Source organism: Lagopus muta, chromosome 9, assembly GCF_023343835.1.
Source record: "Lagopus muta isolate bLagMut1 chromosome 9, bLagMut1 primary, whole genome shotgun sequence".
Classification (NCBI taxonomy): domain Eukaryota; kingdom Metazoa; phylum Chordata; class Aves; order Galliformes; family Phasianidae; genus Lagopus; species Lagopus muta.
Genome location: NC_064441.1, coordinates 6,328,445 through 6,352,788, shown reverse-complemented (window position 1 = coordinate 6,352,788; position 24,344 = coordinate 6,328,445). Strand labels below are relative to the sequence as shown.

Genomic DNA, 24,344 nt, shown 5'->3' with positions numbered 1-24,344 from the left:
CTTTTTGAAGATTTTATTAAATTTCCTGCCTTTGTCTCTCCTAAGAATCCCTGAAGCCCGGTAATCAAATGGATTGCATTCAAATAAAAATGAAGAAAAGCTGTATTTTACATCACAGCAGCACAGCACCTTTTTTTTTATTATTATTATTTCATTATTATTATTATTATTATTATTATTTTGAACTCATGACCAAGAATGCAACTAAGGTAGGTTTAATCCAAAATGTTTCTCATAAATGGGTTCTCATCAGATTCTCATCAGATCATCGGATCTCAACAACATCTGCTTGTTTCTAAAAGCTAGTATTTGAATTCCTCAAACTATGTAGGTCAGTTTAAGCAAAGATACCTGTGGGAAAGGTCACTAAGCCATTAGCTAGCACCCTGCAGCTGGCCCTGCTGCAACACTGATGTGCCTCACTGTAATACAGCATAGGAAGTAAATAAAAGCTGATCATCTCCCTCCTAATGTGTTCAGAGGGCTTTTCTCCTGTATTAATTTGATAGTAGTAATCCAATTACAGCAAACGTCTTCAGAGGCTGTTGTAATGTGGACTGCAGTTTTACTTCATAAGATGTAACTCTCACTCCCAGCTGCTCCTCTCTCTTACATTGGAAATACTGTTGTGAATTTCCCATTTCAGTGTTTTTATTCTTTGAAAGCTGATGTAAAAACTTAATGAAGCCTATCAGTTCAGTTCAATGCTCCTTGGTATGTACTTCAGAAGAGACTGGGTACGTGATTCTCCTCCTACATCAGTGAGATCAGGAGCTGAATGCAGAAGGAATCAAGGAGTAGGGCAATGGCACAGAACTTGTGAGCACCAGAGCAAACACATTTCTTCAATTTGTTTTGCTCTTTTGGGACCACAGCCTTGGTCCAATCCCCAGCTGGACTAACACTGGAAGTTTTTGTGGAATAACACCTTAAACTGGAAGGAGGTTCTAGAATCTAAACAGAATCCTTGCTGAAAGAATGCTCAAAAACTCAGTTTTGACCTTTATGCAAGCCAAAAAAGAGTGTCTGTAAGGATTCAAAAATCGATGTAGAATATTTTGTCCTGTAGTAAGTTTGTGATTTCTTCATAGTGTTTGTATTTCTACCTTTTGCCACACTGGAAATTTGAGTCAAATGTTCAGTCAAAGTTGAGCATTTTATCACCCTTCTGCTCAAATACCTGCTTAAAAGGTAAAAACAGCAGCTCTATAAGTGGTAGATGTATTAAGACAAGGAAAGTCAATCTTTTGCACTGTATATAAGGTAATATTTTTAAATTATATATCTATTTTAATATCCTGGTGGAGCCATGTGCTATGAGAACACGTTACCATCAAAAATGGTCTGCCATCGACACCTCACAGCTGTAGGAAAACACGGCTACTTGAGTACTTTGGCTGCCATAGTGCTCCACAGTGAGATCTGTCTGCTGGTGGGAGGTTTGGAGCTCACAGCAGGAGCTTTGCTATCAAACCCATTTGCCAAGTGGGAACTGGCAATTCAGTTCCTCTCCCTTGGGTGCAGAGAACAGCAGTATCTATTTAATCTGGAGTTTAGAAAGCTGGAACAGAATTGGAGAGATCGTTGCCCAGAACCTTTCCATCTTCCATTTATACCTCGAGGAATGTTTTTCTTCACCATTGCATTCAAAGCTCTCACTTCACTCACTGCTGCTGCAGCAATGTGTTTTTGGTAGCCAGCTCCTTCTGGAGTTTTCAGGCTGGCCCTGCTGTGAAAATCAACAGAGTGTGGCAGAAATGCTCATCCAAACCATTGCTACCATCGGCCCTACCCTAGGATACACCACCAGTGTTAAGATGCAGGAATACACCTGGTTCTGGTTCTGCAGGTTTTGATGCTCAGAATTAAATCCCTGAGGTATGCAAGCACTGAGCACTGGCCACTGAGCAATGATATCTGTGTGCATGTTAGAATCATAGAATCACTAAGGTTGGAAAAGACCACTAACATTATCTAGTCCAGCCACCCACCTACAACAATACTGCCCACTAACCATGCTCCTATGTACCACATCTCCATGGTTCTTGAACACCTCCAGGGCTGGTGTTTCCACCTCCTCCCTGGGCAGCCTGTTCTAGTGCCTGAGCACTCTTTTGGAGAACAAATTTTTCCTAACTGTTCTCATTCCACATCATTTGCAGTAAACGCAAAGCAGTCAACCGAGCTGGAATGTCAGGCTGGCTCCAGAACTGCCCTGTCCTTGGTCACCCCCCAAAGAGCATAATTCCAAACATTGCCCCGCAGTAACAGATTATTTCCTGTGGCATCTGCACTGCCACTTCCATGAAAAACACAGAGCTGATCTAGGAATAGTTAATTTGGGTGTTGTAATACAATCAAGGTGAAAAGCAGCACTGGAAGACTGCCTGTGGATTTCAGAGTCCCCATAGTTAAATTAAATGTCATCATACTACATGTGGCTGCTGATTTCAGGTTTGCTAATTTGTAAAACAATGTGAAGAACATGCTGCAATTGAGAGTGGAGCAGCTGAATTATAGGTACTTATACAGCACAGTAGGGATATGAATTCTCTTTATTGCACAAACCTGTCTCTAATTAATAGAAATAGTAACATTTTCTTGCTCTGCTTTCATTAATTCAGACCTATAGCTTTAGAAGACTGGATTGGGCTAGGAATTGTTTTGGGTTTTTTTTGGAAGAACAGGACAGAACCACAGGACTTCCTTGACTTTTCAGCATGAGTCCTGATCTCCTCCAATGTGCAAGGAGCAAAATTACTAGCAGAGCCCTGCTGTGTGTAACAAACCATCTGTCACCATAATTGTAGCTTTATTTTTTTCCCCCATACTTCTGGGAGAAAAGACCTAAACTTCCCCAGCTGTCTGAACTGAGCATTATGAAATGTATTTTAGAACTTTGAGAAACAGCCACAGCATGTCCAAAGCCTGCTTAAACCCCAGCAGCCCTCCACTGGCGCTGGCACCTGCTGATAAAAACTGGCTTCGGGCTTTACCTAACAAGCTGCAAACGATCTGAACAGCCATGACTCCTTCAAAGGGAGTTTTATAGGCCTTTCCTCTTCTCTGAGGAAGCATAAACATATCAAGCCCTCACATTATGCTTTATTTATCTCAGCGGAATGGCATGATATTGTTCCCACAGAAGCACTGGTAATACTTTACCAAAGCAGACCGGAGGGAATGGCACGAGGAGCTGAGGCATGAGTTGGTTTAGCCATTGGTGGTGAACACTGAAATATAGCGTTGGCTTCAGCCTGGGTGTATTTTATTATTTGGGGTGTTTCAAGGACTAAAAGCAAGGGCTCTCTAGAAGGGTGATGGAAAATTGTGAAAGCTGAATAGCTACATGAGGGGCAGAGGACTTCACTTTGCCTGGCAGAATGCTTTGCCCCAGTGGGGACAGCAGCCATGTCCCTCTCAGGGTCAGAGGCATGGAAATAGGTATGGCAGGCAGGACTTTCTTCCCAATGGTTCATTGAAAAAATATTAATCTTCATAGCTTTCTTACATGAAGTACATACTGACCATTGAACTGCTCTAAGAAGAGCCTTTCATTGATATGACTCCTTAGCCAAGCGTAATGCAATTAAACGATTGGATTTCATTAAGCATATTGACAGGGTGTCAGTGACGATTTCCATTCCTCCCATTATTTCTATAAATAAAGTCATCTGCCATAATCAGAAAATATAACGTGCTAAGACCTCCATTAATTCTTCCCCATACTAATCTGAGAGCTGGGCAGATGTTTATTAATACCTTGTTACATCGCATTCATCAGCTGTTTCCAAAAATAGAAAGGCTGAGACCTGATCTCTTGCTGAAGGTTAAATGAGAACAGATCTGCCTAAATCTAGACTTCTGATTAAGTTTTTGACAATATTTTTGTTATTTATCAAAATGTTTCTTAAACTTCTACCCTTTCCCTCTTTTCAGTGTGCTTTGGACTACATGTGAAGCTCAACGGTGCTCCAATCCCTCCAGCATGGAATTCCTTTAGCAGAGGTCTTGAAGTTTCTTTGGATTTCCATGGAGCTGAATGACATCAGCCTGTGACCTTCCCAGGTATTTAAAGAGAAGAAGTGTCCAGGTCCACTCCATTCAGTTCTGGGCCCTTGCTGGAAACTGCCAGTGGGTTCTTGTGGATCGGTGTGAGAAACAGAAGGAAAGGGTGGATATGCACTGAGCTGTGAGGGTGCTGGGGCTTACCTGTGGGTTGCCATGCATCCCTCTGGGTTCCTAGAGGCAGGTTTTGGAGCTGATTAAACTTCAGCTCCAAGTCATTTCCCACTGTCACCTGTGCTGGCTCTTCTACTCCACAGTTTACTTTGTGAAAGTACTTTTGTCCTGTTCTTTAGAATTTTGTGCTCAATAACCTTAGGTCACTTTCTGATCTTCCTCTCCTTTCCTATTTGTCTAGCTCTTTCTTTCTCTATCCCCACTCTATTTTCCTCAATATCACCTGGGGCCGATCCATTTACTGACAGGGTTGGTGCAAGTCAGTGCGTTTCCATCCAAGTTATATCAGCAAAACAAATGCCCTGTGACCTCTGTGACCTCCGCAGATGCTTATCTTTTGTGCACAGTGCCCATGGCTACAGGGTTGTATCAAGAGAGCTCTGAGGTTCAGGCTGAAGCCAGCCCCCTGCTTGGTCACGCTCCCAGTGTGCTCAGGCTGCCTACAGGGACTGGAGGCACCTGATTTCTGGGCTGAGCCAAATCAGGTACAAACAATGCTGATTCACATCAGCTGTTCATAGAAACAGAACATAAGATATATGTCTGTCTTACTGCACTGAGACTGCAGTTGGGCCATTTTCATTATTTTGTGAAAAGCTGAATCTTGCTGACAGAACTTTGTGAACTTCTCCCAAAGGACCCAGCCTCTCAGGTTAAAATGGAGTTGCTTTTTTTTTTTCCCCCACTTAAATGATAATTATTGTAAATTTTTTATTTTTTATTTATTTTTTTTTTTTTTTTGCAAGCTCTTAATATTTTCAAGTACACTAATAAGGCTGAGATGAAACTGTGTATGTCTTATGACCTTTTCTTCTCTGAATACTGAGCAGTTTCACTTCCATATTTAAAGCCAGACAATGTGTGGCTCTTCTCATGACTGAGATTTACTTTCAATGATAAGATGTAATGCTCTGAAATGGGTTCGGTAGCTCTTGGTTGGAACCTGTTTTGTTGTGTTTTGGCCACCCTTGAAACAAAACTAGAGCGTGTTGAGAGTTGCTCAGGGTTGGGGCTGGCCTCTTCTTGCTGCTACATCCAGCAGCAACAGCTGGTGGGGCTCTTGGTCTTCATCAGTCCTTAAAGAATAATTTGAATAATAATAATTTCAATAGAGGTCAGCACACTACAGGGGGGGATAGGCATAACCCAAAGCCTAACATGTGGCCATCAGTCCAAATCCTAGATTGATGAACTGGCTGATGGGAATTTTGAAGTACAAGTGGTGTTGGCCAGCACAACCTATCGTGCCACTACCTCACCCCTTGCCATCCCAGTGTCAGAGATAGCAAGGCAGATGAAAAATGGCTCATCAAACCAACAAACAGGATCTGCATCAAAACTTTTCTGGATCTCAGGAAGTGGGTGCAAAACTATACTGCTTGAACCTTGAACAGATGTAGGTGACTATTCATGCTGCTGCTGTTCTCTCTCCTGACTTGATTTCAATAGTACTCAAACCTTTAATTTGACAAATTCATTTGAAAGTTCTGTAAGAAAAATCAAATAAAAAATCTTATTCTGCTTCCACTGCTTTCTAGCTCCTGCTCTCCTCCTTAGAGCTGGATGCTACTTATCTTGTCTGTCATCTCTAAAATTATCCACTTACTTTTAGCACTCTCTTCCCCTTTCCTGGTACTGCTTTTGCAGAAATGAACGTAAGCACCTATTCTTTGGGTCAGCATTTCAATTAGTTTTAAATTGCACATTTCTATTTCCTAGGTCCTTACTTATTTATTATTATTTCTATTGAGTCTTTTTCTGAGTGTTTGCATTGATTCTGATAAATCTGTTGGATGCTTATCTCTATAAACAGATCAATATCTTTTGGACTGCGCTTTCTGAAGCAGTAGATCGAGAGGCTTGCTTCTAACTTGAAAGCCTCTGTATGTAATTTATTAATATATCCATCCGTTACAAATGTAAGATTTGTAAAATAACTTCAACCCAGTTAAAAATAAGTGGATTTCTTCATGGACAGTCCTATTTAGCAGTTGCCAGTCTTACACCTTTTTACTTTACAGACTCCCTCAGTCCATTAAGGGAACTGATACTACGTGTGTCGTGACAAAGTTCTTTCCAGAGCTGACGGGGTTGGGATAATTACTGGCCTTGTTAATTATGGGTCCCAGCAGACAAGGAGCATCGTGGGCACCTCCAAGGGATGCAGCTAATCCCTTGGGATCTAAAAGAAGTAATTTGACTGGAACAGATCTCCCATCTCAAGTGGTAAATGCTCCCTTCTCCTAAACTACAGGAGAAAAAACAACAACAAAACAACCCTACATCCTTTAAACTGATACTGAATTGAAACTAGGCACAAGCCAAGAGTTTCATTTTTTTTTCCTAGCTTGTTCAAAAAAGACCTGTTTGCACTGTCTTTCTCTAAGCCTATTTTGGGCTAAATAAGAAAATGCAGTTCCACAAAATCTCTGTGTGAAGCCAGCAGAAACACCGTAAGATAATAGTGCTGCAAGATAAGGGGGATTAAGATTACCTCTGGGCTTTTTTAAGAAATAAAGGGTGAAAAAGTTAATGGAATGCTCAAATGGGAGATGTTGCTGGGACCTGCAAAAAGTGATAGACTGAGATAGCTTGGTGCACAGTAGGTGCTTTGTGTGGAAGGCTGTTACATGGCCAGCCTTTTCCATGTGGATTGAATTCCACACGGATTATGGCATGGTGCCTTTAGGAGCTATGGGTAATGAAGGTGATAATTTCCAGCTGATGTACACAGTAAAGTGGCTGAAGCACAATGATTTGGCCATTGGCATAATGAGAAATACAATGGCTGGCAATACAATGGCACAACCATTGCAATGTGGGCAGTATGTCTCCTGTTGGCTAGAGGATCCCTTGGAGGTTGTGCTGTTTGTTAGCACGGTGGAAGGCACTGTGTATTGATTACACCTCATTTAGGAAAGTCTAATGGTTGCCTCCCATCCACTTATGATTTTTCTGTGCCAATTTGTTTCTTGCTTAATGCAGGAAAAGGCTCTGGTGCAAACACAACAGTGCCTCCTGCATTCTGCTTTCTGTTGTGGAAATTAAAGTTGCCTTAATGACTGTGGTGAGTCTGAGTGGAATATTCTACAGAGACAGTAAAGGCCACTGACAATCCAAATGCAGTGGAGGCCTGGTCTGGCTGGAATTGAAGCTGAAGTAATATTTCTATTGTACTTAATGGACATCAGCCTCAGCCTCAGAAGAGTGCACTTCAGATTGAACTTCTCTGCTTTTGCAGAGATCCTATTAGATTTGCAGAGTTGATATTAGATTTGCAGTGTGCTATGAGAACATTATTATTCAGTTAAATTACTTTTTCATTTAATAATACATTCTTTTCTACAAGGATTTTTTTTTAAGTCCTTTCTACCTGTTTGCCTTCAGCTGGTTAGGGAACTCATGCTGGCTTTCTGTCTTGAATTATTGCACAGTGTTGCTCTACAGAATTAAACAGCTCTCACCCACTTCTCAAATGAGTGTCTCTGTGCTAAACTTCTTGTCTCCTGGGCAGAGCGTCTCTGTTTTACTGCTGGGATCAAACCAGGAAGACCTTGAGTTACTGGGAAACTTAAATCAAAAGAAAGTCTTGAACCTAAGCGTTTCCTCATACCTGAGCCTTTTCTATTACAGCATGCAGGGAGGCTTTGTGGGCCCATTTCCAATGAAACAGATCTCTGAGCTCCAAACTCTATTATATTATTTGTAGTATTTACATTTGTAATGCTGGCAGTGTACTAAGTGCTTTGTAGAGACACTGGAAGACAAAGTCCCTGCCCAAAGAGCTTAATATTCATATTTTATTCAAAATGAAAAGTATTCCTACTTTGAGTCTGTAAGACACCAGATTAAAAAGGCTTTTCTCTGTATGCCTGTATATAGAAATACAGCCCCAAGGGGAGCAAAGGAGGCAGCTGTGAAGGGAAGGGGAGCCAGCACTGCAGTGCACAAAGCAACCAGGAGATGTGCTCCCAGGCTGGGATCCTCATGGAACCTTTGTCCCTGTGAGCCCATCTGGGTTCAGAAATAAGAATATAATGCACAGTTCCCTAGCCCTGAATGCACAGACTGCACTGTTCCTGATATTTTGTCGCATCATTATTACTTGCTATTTCTATGTAAGCACATGATAGTGATGAAATTATTTCTAAAAATACATGAATTCATTAATAATAGCATTTGAAGAAATCTTTGAGAAAAGCTATGTTCCTCCATGCGGTATACTTGAAGTTCAGTGGAAGAATCATAGAATCATTAAGGCTGGAAAAGACTACTAGGATCACCAAGTCCAACCCCAAACACACCCCACCAGTCCCACTGACCACGTCCCTCAGTGCCACATGTCCATGCTTCTTGAACACCTCCAGAGATGGTGACCCCACCACCTTCCTGGGCAACCTGTTCCAATGAAGTGAAACTAGGCTAACTTTGCCATAACAAACAACAGGGAGAGTGAAGTGGAACAGTGTTCAGGAAGGGAACAGGGAGTGCATCTAATACATATCTGAGCAGAATGCAAATCTACCACTACACACAGGGAGAAGCAGAGCCAAGAGTTTTGGAGCCCTAAGTTCTCCAGCTAGCTGCAGAAGTTCAACGTGTTTCCGTGAGTTATATTTGTAAAAACAAGATTGGGATTAGCAAACGAGTAAATTAAACTGGATTTGAGCAAAGAGATTTGAAAGTAGATTTAAGCATTCCAGTCATTGCTGGCTTTGCCTCCAACATTTTTTTTTCCTTTGTAAACAGTCCATGAATTGTTACTGGATCTGAAGTTGTTTCCGCTATATGCACTAGAGAGTTTGCAGGGAAATCTGCTGGTGTTATGGAACAGCAGCAAGAACAACCTCTGAAGAGGCATTATGGTTCTGACTTAATGATCTCCCTTTTGTGAAGCACTCATTACAGATACAATTTTTGGGCTTCGCTCTTGGCCACAACATGAGGACCAACACACTCAATGCAAACCTTGCTGAAAATGTCTGTAACAGCCTAAACCCCAATCTGTCCTTCCAGAGTTAATTACTTCCAAAACCTAAGCGAGACGCAAAGAAAACTGCAGGTACCAGCAGGACAAGTGACTCTGGCTATTGGCTGCACAGCAGGAACGTCACCCCATGGCAGCAGGCAGGGAACAAATGTGGGGGACCCTGACGTGCACAACATGCCCAACACCTGCGCTGAGCTCCCTGCCAAATATACTAAGCTAAATCCACCCCCAAACAATGTTATGTTGGTTAATGCAGGAGCTGGGATGCTGACACCAACACGAGCCAGAAAGCTCAAAAATGGAGAAAGCAATTAGCATTGGTAAAAGGAAACATCACATTGCGATGATTTTGTCAGTGTTCTGTCTGTTCCAGAAAGACCCAGACCTGATGTTTTATTGTACTGGGTCTCAAGGAACACTGCAAGGGTGTTAGAGATAGGAAAACAGGTACTGTGCAGTTGACTACTCACCGTGATCGTACCTACTGAGTCACAATTACATCCAAGGCTTCCCTCTCCAGTTTGTGAGGTTAGATCACATTGATTTCATCAACAAGGTCATTTTAGCACCCACACTTAATCCAAAATCTAGGTTGATACTTGTTTAGGTGATTTGCGTAATCTCTTTGAGACAATTAACAAGTGTTGATGTCCTAAGGAGCAATCTCTCCGCCCTCTGTCTGGAGCACGAGGATTTGAGGTCAGAGTTAGGTGAAGGGTCTTTTCAAAGCACTCTGGAAACAAATCAAGTTCTCGAGACCGAGCAGTTGCAGAGAGGAGATCACGAGTAATTTTGTGTCGCTTTTTGGGTTCAGCCATTTGGCTGCTGTGGAGGCAGTCAGAACATGTGGCGCTGGTGCTGGAGCTCTGGTAAGTCAGGAGCTTTTGCTGCGGTGAGTTTTCCTGTTCTCACAGTCACCTGCAGTCCCTGACCAAGCAGCACGTGAATGCTCTGATGCCCTTCCAACATTGCCACATGCTGCCTCTTGGCCTGTCAGAGCACTGGCACTGGGGCCGTGTGATGGGACCTAATTTCTAGTTAAGGGAGAGGATGGGAAAATTCACTCAGACACTGATGCTCAAATGCCAAGCTGTTAATCTTCGTAAGTCCTAATTCAGAAATCAGTCTTCTTTTATTGGAAATACTTACAAAGATAATCTGTGGATAAAAGGTCAAATGTTCATTTCAGGCTTTCAGGTTAAATTTTAAGAAGGGTTTTGAGGAAGAGGCTTTGAATCCTTGCAGCCAAAGCTACTCTGTATATTTTGGGTGTTGGATGGATCTGAAATAAGCCATTTCTACATGCTTTTGGCTGAGAATACGTGGCTGACATCTCCTAAGATTAACCCGCATCTTGCTGATTGGTCCAAGAAAAATAACAAATCCCACAACAGTGGTGATTCCATGAGGTTGCTATCAAGTCATCCAGAATTGCCAGTGTGCAGCTCATGGCACTGTTGTGCTATTAACACCTACAGTCTTCTTCTCCCTTAAAAAGATTGATGAAATTCTGGTTACAGAAACTAACAGGGCATAAAGTCCCACAGGGGTGGGTGCTGTGGATGCTCATCTCAGGCACCCTGCTGCCTCACAGCTTGCTGCAACACATAAATGTACCCCATGCTCTGAGCCAAGGCTCACCAGATGGAATTGCATCCCATGTAGCCTCATGAGCAGAGGTCGCTCAAGTATCAACTCAGCTTATAAGCTTTGGACTGAGAGAGAGTTCAGAGCATAACTGGGGATCCTGAGGCCAAATATCCCAAATCTGGGAGCACATCATGCAGCTGCTACCCTGGAAGTGGTACTACAGCTCACCTAGTGAGGTTTTACAGAGATGCTTGCCATCCAAGCCTTTGGAAGCTTGTTACTTTGTCTGGCTGACAAATTGCAACAGTGATTGATTTTACTCTAAAAACAAACAAACCTCCTATTAGATCAGTGAGAAAGCAATATTAAATCTCATTCTTCTACATTCAGGAGACATTTATATAGGGTCCCAGGAATATTTTGATATTGGAAAAATGGCAGCTTATATGAGAAAATGGAAGCACTTAACATACATATCGCAATCTTCTTGGCATGGCGTACGATACTGAAGGCAAAAGGTATATGGCAGACACTGACTGAAATAAAACAAGATTTACACACAACACAGCCAGGGAATACTGTAAATGAAAGAATAATTGTTGATGAATTCTGCACATTCTTGGCAGGCCATTCAGACCAAGCTGGAGTAGGGAGGACCCTTGTTTTGAAGTTGTCTGCTGCATATTTTGCAAGCCACTGTTAAATCACATCCCTGTGTCCTGCTGTAGAGCTGGGCAGAGCACATGGCAAGACTTCTCAGCCCAGGGACCTGCCTGTAACACGGTTCCCAATCCTTATGCACTTTCTTTTTTTAATGCCAGACTGAAAATCTTAAAATCTGAAAGCATAATGAAAAGACACTGAAGTCATGCAGATTTACACAAGTCATTTAGTGCTCATTTCCCTATCTATCATTTGTTTTAGCCAAAACTTTATCAGCTCCATGGGATCCATTCCAGATTTATTCTAGGGCAACGCTGAACTAAGGATCCTGTGAAGCTGCTAAAGGAAAACACCAAGGTCAGTAATAGCATCTGCTACAGCCCAGCTCCAAGGCCTGAATGGAATTTCAAGGAGCAGATCTGGTCCGCATTCAGGTCCCGATTGCCAAGTCTGCTCACAATCAGTCAAAAGCCTTTCTATAGACTTCTGTGTTCAAAATGTTGGTAGCCTAAAAACACCTGGTCCTATATCAAACTCATCACTATTTTCTGAAATAAAATCGACGTTCAAAGAGCCTGTAACAAACTTTAAGAGCTGGAACAAGAGCTATTTCTTTGGTAACTTCTCAGAGGCAAGGTGCATGAGGATGTAGAGGATATACGTAATTGCTGAATAGGTATCACACTCAAGTGCTGTTACCTTTCTGCCTGTAAGCACACGTAGCTGCCCTGGTGGAGGCCAACAGCCATTATCTCCTTCTTTTTCAACCACCCCGGCTACAGACCAAAGCCTGTTGTTACCAGTTCAGCTGTGTTACCAGCACAGCTCTCCCAAGCTGCTCTTTCTGGTGGCAATCAGAGAGTTGGGGTGGTCTGGTAGCTCAGGGTGCAGCTGTATCATCAGAGGAAGCACTGATGTTGACTGTTGTGTCATCATGCCGTTTTTAACATTGTGTATCCTGATGTTGATACCCAACGTTGCTAGGAGCGGTCAGAGCAAACTTTTAATTTTTGCTGTGTTAATTTCAATGGGTGGAAACAGTTCTTAACACACAGCTGAAGTTACTGAGAGCATGGCAAGTGAGAGCAATCAGCCCTGGAGCTGCTGGTGGATGCTGGCTCCAGGTGCCCACAATCAAGGTCAGACTGGGAGTAGATAAATAGCTCACCCAGGAGTTTTGCTGGCTCATTTGTGGAGTTTCCTGCTGAGGTGTTTTGAAGAAGGCAGCTCTGGGAGGCATTGTCTAGCAGAGTGAGGAGCAGTTTGACATGAAGGAAGAAGCGTGCATCCAAGGTACAGTATCAAAAGCACCAAGCTATTCTCTTTCTGTCTGTATGTTGTTGCTTTGTGCCCTTAGTTATTGTAGCCTTCTGGGTAGAAAGCCATATGTTTTGTTGTGCCAAGGTCCTGATTTTTGTGTGTTTACTTTAAAGCTTAGCAAAACTCAGTGTGTGTGCTTTCCTCTTTGTGTAGGAATGTGGCTATGGAAGTGGAGTGTAGAAAAGCATCTATTGATTTATATTTCTTGGTGCAGGAGCAGGTTCAGTTCAGCTGTTGGAATGTACTAAATGCAGCCTGGTTCTGCCACTATTATGTGCAAGTTATCTTTGATGCAGCCAAGTTGCTTTGGAAGTATTGTGGAAGGTGAAACAAAGCCAGCTTTATAGGCAATAAAAGCGGAATGGTATTATTTAGTTTTTAGTTATTATTTAGAGTCAATATTTGGAAAATTCCACTGTTCGCAATGAGACCTTGCCTGAGGGAGGCTGATTGGTGCTGCCTGCAATGAACCTGCACCAGATGGGAGAGCAGCACAGCAGCATGAGGCAGAGCAGCAGTGATCCTGTAGCTGTGGGGAGGCAGTGCTGGGGTGCAGCTTGAGGGTGTGAGGGCTTGACCAGGAGAAAGGGCAGATGGGCTCCAGGTGGTCTGGAACATGGAGAAGCACAGCTTTAGCTGCATGGTGATACAGGATGAGTGGTGGGGGCCCTATGCCTGGTGGAAGGGGATGTGAGCCTAGTTACTGAAGCATAGGGTGAGCAAAATGTAGCCTCAGGTTTTAATGGATGAAGGAAAAATCCAGCTTGGGTAAGGTGTGAAATAGGGATGTGAACTACCTGGAAGCTTGTCCCTGGTTGTGCTTGAAGCTGACTGTCTTATGCTGATGCTTGTCCTACAAAACCAACAGCAATAATGAATGATAGCCTGTACTTCTGTAGCCTCAGCACACCTAACAAAGTGCCATTGACACCAATTTCGAGGGCTGGATTGCAGCCAGGTTTTTAAAGTGGCAGTAGCTTGGCTGTGGCCCTGCAGTGGGGAGCACTACTGTGTACTGCTTGCGATCTGGGTGGGATGTGGCACTTGCTTTTCTCTTCAATACTTCCCTCCCCATGCAAACAAATCTTCCTTACACCAATGCTGTGTGTCCAGGATTGTCTAGAAGGCATTAAGAATGTCACCTGCTCAACCTGAGCACCTAGGTAGTCTCAGTGGAAGATTCAAATTAGGGAGCTACCTCCTCTATTTACACAAGTGTGTGTTAATCAGCTTTCTCAAATTGGAGCAGGTGTCTGTGGTACCAGACAGCAGGTAAAATGATGTTGCTGGATGAGTTCTGGGACAAACTATTGCAGTAAATTATTTAATACAACTCCAATGGAGCCAGTTTTGTTTTGGAGAGGTACAAACCTGTGAGAAACAAATAAACCTTCTTTCTATCACTGGTCCATTGTGCAGGTCAGAACTTTTCTAGTTTTCTGGTTTTTAGAAGGCTGAATCTGTGATTACCATTGTTTTCTGAGTTGTGAATGGAAATCTCAACCTTCAGGCTTGTGGTCTTTCTCCATGAAAGGAGAAAGGAGCTGCAAAGCATCCTTTGCATGCAGAGGATGCTGATATGGTTGAGGTATGAATAACTTTAAAGGCTCCTTCAAATTTTGAAGTGTGGGTCTGCATAAACCATCTCATGCAGAGTGCAGCTTGCACAAGCTGTGTTCTTATGCAATTAGGGAGAAGTTCATGGGGCTTGAGAACTTGATGGTGACAGAGGTGACTGCCTGATCTCTGGTTACATCCTTAATCCCTGAGTGGGAGGAAGCTGGCACCTGTTCTGCATGGAGGAGTGGTGGGTCTGTGCTGGGCTGTAACTGCAGGCTCAGAGCTGAGCAGTGATTGCTGTATCAACAGCACCTGTGCTTGTTTGCTGGGCTTAGTGCTTATTTTCATGCATCAGGAGGTTGCAATCAATTCCAAAAATATCAAGAGTACAGTTTTAGCCCATTAGTCAGATCAGGAGTGGATGCATACTTTGAAGAAATTGCTTAAGGGGTAGAAAAGTATTTAAAAGTATCGATCCTATGATCACTGTGAAGAATTGACATCAGCAAGGCTTTTCCTGCTCAGTGAAACAAAACGAGTCAAAATTTCCAGACTTCTGGCTTTCCCACTGATGTCTGAAAGCAAGCAACAACCTTCTTATGGGCACAAAGATAGAGCTGCGCTGAGAGCAGAGGTGTCCTGTGACTTTAAGACTGGGCAGCAATGGAGAGCTTTGGTGGATGCTACTTCAGAGATATGGAATGATTAATGCAGGCATCTGAGAACACTTAACTTAGCTTTTGGTGTTGTATCTGTTATTTCACTTATGGAGCTGTTAATATCTCATCAGGCCATATCTCAATGATTAAGAAGAGTCTGTTTTATCAGTAACTAGGGAGAAATGCAATTATCTTAAAGTGGTGGAACTCCTGTACTAACTGGATGTATTAGATGGCTTTAATATCTCAGCTGAAGGCTGGCTGGGAGGTGCTGAAGCTCTGGAGCCTGGTGTAGGGTTAATACAGGACCAATGTGGTGTGGGCAGAGAGATGGGGGGTGGCGGAGCTATGGGACAGCAACATAGGCATGAGTGAGAGAGACAGGCTGCAGATGAGGAAAGAAAAAATCTGGTCCTCCCACACTAAGCCCCTGAGCTGATAGCAAATTCTGTCCAGGAGCAACCAGTGTCATCTCCTGTGGGCCTGCAAGTAGTAGAGTCCTGCAGGCCTGCAGCAGTGGGATGGGTGCTCCTTTCCTCTCCCTGCAGCTGAAACTTCCAGTGTTTGTCAGCACCACACACCATTGCTCAGAATGAATTAAGTCGCTTGCATAGACAGACTTGAGTTTTAAGCAGAATAAACCCAGCCATGCCCTACCCTCATGTTCATGACTGGGTTTATTCTATCTGAGATCTTTATTCATTCTTCCATCATACAAGGCGTTTTCTCTCCCTATCAGCACTTCTACACCAGCAGTAGAGCTGAGAATTAGAAGCAGAGTGGAGTGGAAAAAAAGACAGTTGTTAAAGCTTGCTACATCTCCAGTGGGGAGGGCTGCTGTTCAATTCAAACAAGCCTGGTAAGGAAGCTAATTGCTGAGAACAGTGGGATCTTCCAAAGCTCTAATTAGAGGTGATTTTAGATCTCTGCAAGAGCAGGAAACCTCTGTTGCTCACATACCAGTGAGCAAGACCACCTTACAGCTGTGAGTGCAGCTGGCCTCTTCTAGCAATGGGCATGGCTCTGCTGAGCAAATGAGGAGTTCAATGGACAGGAACTGGGTAAAAACTTGGCTGTGATTCCTCCTGCACCCCTGCAGTGTGGCTGGGATATTTCTGAGTGTGAAGTGGCACAAAGCTTGAGCACAGTGCTGGATAAAGTCAGCAGGATTGAAACCCAGCCCAGAACATCGGTGTGTGCTTGAAGCACAGGGTTACAGTCTGGCTGCATTGGGGAATATCGGTAGTTCAGTATCCAGAATAAGCTTTATCTGAACAACTTAATTTTTAACTCTGTGCTTTCTATCTTGCTTCATTTCTGGTGAGATGCCTACTGAAAGCAGCCAAACACTATACCTAGCACCGTTTGCCTGCGAGTGGGCACAAACAAATGAGTCTGTGGCCATGTGGGAGCCAGAGGGAGTTCTGCCACAGAGTTTAACTGGCACTAAAAGAATCCCTGTAGAATTGCATTTCTGCTATTGCACTGTAATCTCTCTGCTGTAGACCTCTAGTTTAAATGCACATTAAAGACTGGGGTCAGGCCACCTGGCAGTGAGTTAATGGGCTGTGGAGTGGCTGCTGCTGTGCTGCCTCCCCTCCATTAAGAGGCAATGTTGCTGAAAGTGGTTGGTGTGCCCCAATTAATGGGGCTTATGGCTTGCCCCTGCACAAGGGAGGATGCTTGTTGCATTTCAACAAGATATTAACCCAAGAGGCACTGCAGAGCTTCTATATCCAAAAACAAGACTGAATTGGAATGGGAAATCCTGGTGTGCCCTTATGGATTGCTTTGGGGAATTATGGACCCCTGTCCCATTTCTTCATGGGACTCTGCTCCTGCCTTACCCTAGAGAGTATTACAGACATCAGTACGCACATCTGTAACCTCTGGAGGAACATGCAAAACCCAGGAAGCTCCTTTTTACCAACACCCTTTTGCTGGCAAAGCATGCACCATCTGGTTGCTGGTATAACTATATACCAAACAATTCTTAATACAAAGAAGAAAAATGTTGAGTCTCTGAACACATGCATTACTCCAGCCTGCTTAGTTACTTCTGGCTTTTGTAGCAGTCTGCAAGGCTCAGTGCTATCCAGCACCCTGATGCTTGGCATGCAAAGAGGCACAGAGAGAGTGATTTCTCTGGCTCACTGAAAAGAGTAAAAAAGATGGAAATTAGAGACATTTACCAGCTGTAGTAGTGGGAAGGGTGCTGAGGCCTTCTGCTTTCCTTTCCCATCGTTGTGCTGCTTTTCTCTCTGGGGCCCCATGTTGCAAATCCTACACTCCCATCTGGAGAGCACTGGCTGCAAGCTCCCTCCAGAGCCCGTTGATGCAATCTGGGTCATTCGGGGAAGGTTGTTGGAAAGGATCCTGCGCATCCCTGTGGTGCTGGTGCTGGGATTTGCCTTCCAAGATGTGTGAGGAGCTGGGCTGGTCCCATCCCAAACCCAGCTCTCTCAGCCTGCTGCAGCTCTGGACTCCCACAGTGCCCGCTGGGAGGCCAGCTGAGAAGTGGAAGTGATGACCCCACTCCAGGGACATAGGAGGTACCTTGTGGGATCCACCTAAGTGCTGCTTTTTTTTTTTTTTTTTTTATGGAGAGAAGTCAATGGCTGAAGCTACTGCAGTAGCACTGAGGAGCGGAGCCTGGTGCCCCTGTCCAGGAGCTGCCAGTGAATAAGGGGATTTCTAAAAGGCAGTGACTCCCTCCTAGGGAAAGCAGGATTTGTTGAGGTGGGACTGAGTGGATTACTATTACTGCTAGGAGCTAATCTGTATGGCTGCTTTGTGGGATTCCCTAGTGCCTGCATTTGGTACTTGGCAACAGAGGATAAATGTGCAGAGAATTTCTGATTTCAGAAAGGTTATGCAAAAGCTTGTGCATGCAGAGGTGCACAGCAAGAGACATCAGTTTGTCTTCTAGCTGTGCGTGCAACAATCTTTTGCATTCCAACCACTGGTTTAGCACTGAGGGACCAAACAAGCACCACAGCTCAGTGGTACCTTACTGTGTTTTTACACATTAAGTTAGTGTACCCAATATTGTTTGCAATGTACTGCTTGCAACAGATCTAACTCCAGAGCTGTTGCTGAGATGCTTGTCAGCCTCCTGCTCACCACCCACATTCCCACGCAGAGGCAGCTGCTCCTCCAGCCCCATGCAGTCCCCAGCCCACATTCAGTCCCCGTTCTCTGAGCAGCTTGAGGGCCACCACTGCTGGTGCTGCTCCACTATCCCGTGTGCTGCTTCCAGCCTCAGTGCATTCAGGAGTATTTTGCTTATTATGTGAGAGGCCCAGAGTGTTTTCTAGCAATAATGTTACAACATGCATTGCTAAAATATTACCATAAACCTTTAACTACATCATGAATGCTAACAGCTGCAGCTTCCTCAGCTGAACAAGTGCAACTTGCATCTTCTAGCAGCTCTTGAACTAGTTTGCATATAAACATCCTTCAGTCCCTTGACCACCCGGCTCGTGCCTCTGCCTGGCAGGCAAAAGTGCTCCAGGAAATCCTTTTGGGAGCCTCACTTAACAACCAAGCCTGAGTTCACTCTAGCTTTAACTACCCCCATGTGGCTCTGCCCAGTATCCTGCCTGCCTGCCTGGTCCCCCACCTCTGATACCCCACAGCAGTCACTTGGCTGTGCCCACCTTTACCTTGCCAGCAGCAGTGCCTAAAATGCAGATCTCAATGTGGTTGGAAGATTTTCCCCATCATCTATGTGCTCCTGTGATTTCCACCCATTCCACGGAGCACTTGGTGTGTATCCAGTTACTTCTCCCTGCTCTTGCTGTTCCTGGGTTGTTTGAAATGCTTTGGATTTCAGAAGAAGTAACACCAGTGTTCAGTGATTTCTCAGCATCAATCCATCAGAAGGAAGCAGGTGAGCAGACTGTCTGGATGAACCCAGCCTTGAGAAGCAGTTTCTTCTGCCGATGCTCCTTGGTACTCCTGTGCTTACAGGTGTTCCTCTTTCCACCTGCTCTGCTTGGGCTCCTTGTATGCCCCCAGGGCATGGTGCTCACTGCAGGCAATGCCTTTGCTCTCACTTCTTTCTTGAAAGAAAACTGCAGGAATTGGGCAGAAAATCCAGTTTGCAGCAGCGTCTGGTGGTGGGGCAGCCCTGTTCCTGCCCTGATATCTTCTTGTGGTTCCACTTTTTCTCTCAGAAATGCCAGGGCTGTGATGGAGCTGCTGTGTGGCTTCCACTCCCGTGCTTGCTCAACCCTATGTATTCTTCCCTGTGTGACACTGGGGGCTTTCCAGCCCTCCCCTCTGTCACCTCCATCCGGACTGCTCTGCCTTTGGATGGTGTTTGCTTTTCTGAGCTAGGTGAGTGCCAGAGCAGCTCACTCACCTCGCGCTGCTCTCCCTCTCGATGCGCTTGCTGTTTGCTCCTACAACAGGAATGAAAGCTGCTTTTCTTGGCAGAAGGAATGCACGATCTGCAATTGAGATAGAATCTTTTTTCCCTCTGTTTGTTACATGAGGTCTCATGAATTAAGAAGCTCCAGCCCATCTAGACCTCATACCAGTCAGTCTGATTCATCAGCGAATCTCCTTGGAAACTCGCTGTTCCTCTCTGATTTGTTACAAACATCTCTCCCAATTTAAAGATGAAATACAGTAAAAGCAGAAAGAGGAGCTATACCATGTAGATACCTCATACAGAACCACATGCTTTGTGCACAGCTGCACTGATGTATGTGGGAAGCAGCCTCTCCATGCTGTGGCACAGGTGGGAAGGGACTGCCCTGTCCTTGTTGGGAATCTTTCTCTCGGGACAGGGTGACTGTGCAGGAAGATGGTCCTAAATGAGTGCCACCAGACTGCCTCCAGTCCCTTTTACAGGGTAAATCGGGACTCAAAACAAACTCCTTTTGTTTCTGTGAGACAGATCTGTGGCATCTCTCATGTCTGGGGAGAAGTGCCCCAGGATCATACCCTCTGTTCCAGCCATGCTCAGATTTGTCTGAAGTCTTGGCTATGAATGCACTGCCCCTGTGAGCCCTGTCTCAAGTACTCAAAGCTTGATTTGCTGAGTAATCTGGGCTGCAGTGAGCAGCTGCTGATAAATGAGGGTTCGGGCAATCAAGCTCATTTCCAATGCAATTAATCCATGTCAGGAACATGACCTCTTTCTGGCTAATTGAAGTTTTTGCAGATAGTCGAAGTGATGGTAATAAAGGGCTGACTCCCAGAATGGGGGAGCCCTTGGGCGGAGGGTGACACCTATTTGCCCTGCTCCCATGAGGCTGAAATGATACAGGAGGGTGGGCATCCCACTGTGTCCCTGGTTTGTCACCTAGCCCAAAGTGAAATACAGGGGGAAGCCTTTCCTCCAACTCCTTTCCACCTTTTCACTTTCTATGTGGAGCTTAAAGGAAAGAGCAAAGCTGTGATGCTGTCAGATCTCAGTGCTGGTGTCTGTTGGCAGGAGGGAGGAGAAACAGAAGGGGCAGCATCAGCAGGGTGTGCTGTGGTAGAAGGAACCAGCATGGGAACTGTGCTCTGTTCTGCACAGCCTCAGCAACTAATTTTTATGAATTAGACCTTTTGAGATAAAGGCTTTGTTACTGCCAAACAATGAGCTCTCCACACTCTCAGTACTATCAACTGGCCTCATTTGTACTGGGAAGATGCAGGCTCACTGTTTTTAGTCTGTTTCTGTAGCACCAGAAATTATTAATGTGATAATCAGTGTAAATGAGAGTACAGAGACTTGTGGTGCTCTCAACAGGTGATGGTGACAGCTGTAATGCTGCTGGAGGTCTGTGGGCTGTGCACAGGTGATAAGAAGGTGTAGGAGTGACATCTGCAGCCCTGGCCCAGCCCTTCCTTGTGCATTTCTCTGTGCCCAACACTGCTCTGTCACATTAGCAGAGGGCTTCTCCCTCTTGCAGCCTCTCACAAGTTGCTACCAAGCAGTTTGGCTATTAAATGAAGTTGCTTTAACATATGCAATCTGCACAACCTACATTTGTGTGCTGCAATCAAGGGTTTCTGTGCCTGGGGAGGGGGCTGGAGGCAGGGCTGTGGTGATGTGTGCTCTGTGGTGTTCACGCATCGGGAAATTGCTTACATTACAAAGCAATTATCATGGTTTAAAATTCCAATAGTGTTGTGAAGGTGTTTGTGCCATGGGGCTTCCATTTGCGGAGAGGTTTTTATTGCACCAACTTGCCTAATGACTTCACTGTTTGAACCAGATTGAGGTGTTTTAGAAGCCAGTTTGTGATCTTTGTTGGAAAACGCTTCATTGCAGGCTGCTATACTGAAGTCCCTTTATGCTCTGTGCAGGCTTAATTGGGTAGAGCCCCATACGTTGTTTTCTACTCCCCTTCTTAATTGTTGGCAGCATGGCACTCAGAGCACAGCACATCACTGCTCTATGACCAAGCCCAGCAGCCTCTCCAGGAGCAGCAGTCACTTCTGCAGGACATTTTCTCCCACTGCCTTGAGTGGGAGGGGTGAATGATGTCCATAAGCTGCTCCTGCTGTTGGATGTGCTGATGGAGATGCTGGTGTTTGGGGGTACTGTGCAAGGTGAAGGCACTGCTGCTCCCTAGGACCCATTGGCAGTGCTGAGAGTGGGTCCCAGTTACTGTCCCAGCCCCAGTGTAGCCCAGGAGGGCTGAGAAGTGAATTGTGAGGGGGTGGTTCAGACATCATTCAGTAAGGCAGGAAATTCCTATAGAGAGCAATCATAGAATCATTAAGGCTGGAAAAGACCACTAAGATAATCTAGTCCAATGGCCAACCCACCCTCACCATGCCTCCTAACTGTGTCACTCAGGGCCGCATTTCCACAGTTCATGAGCACCTCCAGACCCGGCAGTGCAACGCTTTGTAGGACAGCTATAGTTCCCTTAAACAAGATCATGAGATTTATCATGACACAATTTATTGTGTACAGAACACATATCAAAGTGCCCATAATTACCATAGTAACCACGATCACAGCTTTCCTATGTAGGATTTCTACTGTTGGATTATCACATCAGCGATAGTATCCCATCCATACATGTCCTAGCATAAAGGCCACACTCTTCTGGCAGTCAGTTTTGTTTCTAGGTGTCACTTCTTGACATATGAACACTCACCAAACCTTGATTAATCTTGTAACATATTCTTCACTATATATATGATTCTGTGATGTCGTTAAGGTCATGTGGAATTCTGTTTGCAATCCCTTTTATAAATAATAATACAAAACACTTGCTGCTAAATCTAGCTGTCAGAAAACAAATGCCAAGGAGCAAAATGATTATTACTGTTATTTGCTCTATTCCAAAATCCATTAATTTGCTTGTTGTGATGTTAAGTAATGAACACTTCTGCAGCAAGGTCACCATTCTATTTACATCACCACTATCTCATCTCTTGTCCAATAATCAGAGCCTATTTCTTGCACAGGGCAATATATTCTATCAAAATTTTCCTTTGTTTTCTTACAGATTGTCTATGTGACTATAAAGATTGCCTGTGTGACATCTCTTTTTAAATTCAGTGCATAATTATAAAATAAAAAATGGAAAATCATATATTGCTACCTTTAATACACCTTATTTTCTTTGGACAGAAGGACATGCTGCTGTTATTTACATGACAACACAGGCTTATCTGAGCTTTGTGGAATTTTGCAGTCTCTGACACGGATACAGGCAGTGCAACAATGGAAATAATGTGAAAGAAAATGATTTGGTTCAAGTCAAAAAGACTAATGCAAGTAGTAAAACCAAGAAGAGATGAAAGCAAGAATTACTGAAATATCTGAGATGGAACCTGCAGGAAAGGTTCACTGCAGTTGCAGGTGTGCAGCTGAGTGTCAGCTGGGTTAATTTGCAAGGTAGTAGGTGTCTTAAGAACAAGTGATGCTGAGGGAAAGATCTCGTGTCCTTGGGCTGGGTCTGCTTATGGAGCTGAGCCCCCCAGGTACCCTTGGAGCATTCCTGATTTAGTGCAGCAGTGACTTTGGCATCTGTGTTAAAGGGTTATTACACAAACCTGGCCCCCCAGCTAGTAGCACAAGTGCAGCTTGGACTGAATGGCTGTGCAGTGCTTCGTCTGCTTGAGCAGCTCTGGCCTCACCACTGGCACTTCCTCTGGGCCACATTCTCCCCATGTTGGCTGTCCCCACCTCTCTTGGTGGGCTTCTCAGCCCTCCTGCCCAGGGGCCAGGAGGTGAGCGCTGCTCTTCCATGCAGATAGAAAACCTGGGTGATGCAAAGTGCTTGGCTCAAGGTCATTATGTGCAGCTTTGAAATCACTTGATAAACACTTCATTCCAGCAAATAACGTGCTTTGGGCTGTGATCTTATCCTGTAAATAAATCTGAGATATGTTCCTCCTCTTTCGTTCTAGTCTGGTAGTGTATTTTGCCCACACTAAATAAGAAGTAGAAAATCATTAACTTTCCCTTCTGATATATGTTTTTAATTTCTTCATTCATAATGAGTTCATTGCTGCAGCAGCGAGGGTGAAATACGTTGTACTACTGGAATTCCTTTGCAATTCAGCGTTAATTAATGTCCACTTCTAATACAGTGTTAACAGTAATGAGTCTAATCTTTCAGAGACCCCTGTGAGAAATTCTGCCTTTTTTTTTTTTTTTTTTTTAAGTCGTCAGAAATACAGTGAAAATTGTGTCTTAGCCTTTCTTTAAAGCTTCTTAGGGATTTTGAAAGGCTGCAGGATAGTTAAGCACAGTGGCCTTGTTCTCTGACCCTATGCTGTGTAATGAGATTCTGGTCTAACTTGCCAGAATTAGCTCCATCCTGGTGCACGATACCACTGAACTTGTGTGCACCCTCAGTTTTGGAGGTTTTCTTGGACTGCTGGACAAGCTGCTGTGGGAGCCCAGTGGAAACAGCAGTATGTGCTGTATTGCATGGGGCTGAGCCAATCTTATGGTTTCGGGGGAGGGCTGTGCATCGATCCTGTTTCACTGGCCTTCCATCAGTAAAGTTTCTTGCTTTTGTTTCTGTATCCAACTTGGAACACGTGTAGAAATTTCACTCAGTTAAAACATGAACAATGGAAAAATAGGAATTACTGCACCCTGGGGGCAATGATGTAACCCTCTGTATATGGGATTGAACTTGCTAGGACTGAGAAGGACTAAGTGCAAACTCAGTGGGCAGCACAGGTGCCACGACATTGAGTTAGTAGCACACCATAGCACTTCAAAATGGACTTTGTGGAAAACTTGAAACCTCTTTGCTATACTCACAGACAAATGTAGCCCTCTTTAATTTTTTTTCCACCAAAGCTCCCATTGCATCTGTTTGTGCTGAATTAATATGCAG

At 44.3% G+C, this 24,344-nt stretch overlaps 2 protein-coding genes across 9 annotated transcripts in view; one reads left to right on the top strand and one right to left on the bottom strand.

Annotated features, from left to right (window-relative positions):
• Positions 1–24,344, bottom strand: part of LOC125697463 (calcium-activated potassium channel subunit beta-2) — a 114,913-nt gene that overhangs the window by 20,729 nt on the left and 69,840 nt on the right. For 2 of the 8 annotated variants that reach the window (XR_007378802.1, XM_048954713.1), the window contains exon 1: positions 17,217–18,657. The exons of 3 other annotated variants lie outside the window; for them this stretch is intronic. Coding sequence is in view for 3 of the 5 variants with exons in the window: in XM_048954713.1 (XP_048810670.1) it covers positions 17,217–17,266 (50 nt within the window). In the remaining 2 variants the exon portion in view is untranslated. Of the gene's footprint in view, positions 1–12,184; positions 12,409–17,216; positions 18,659–18,692; positions 19,589–24,344 lie in introns of those variants that run through there. 3 more of the 8 variants (XM_048954719.1, XM_048954715.1, XM_048954720.1) reach the window with 3 other exon arrangements.
• TBL1XR1 (TBL1X/Y related 1) overlaps positions 12,690–24,344 on the top strand; it is a 382,210-nt gene continuing 370,555 nt past the window's right edge. Inside the window, exon 1 of the mRNA XM_048954695.1 lies at positions 12,690–12,778. The gene's annotated coding sequence lies outside the window, so the exon portion shown is untranslated. The remainder of the gene's footprint in view (positions 12,779–24,344) is intronic.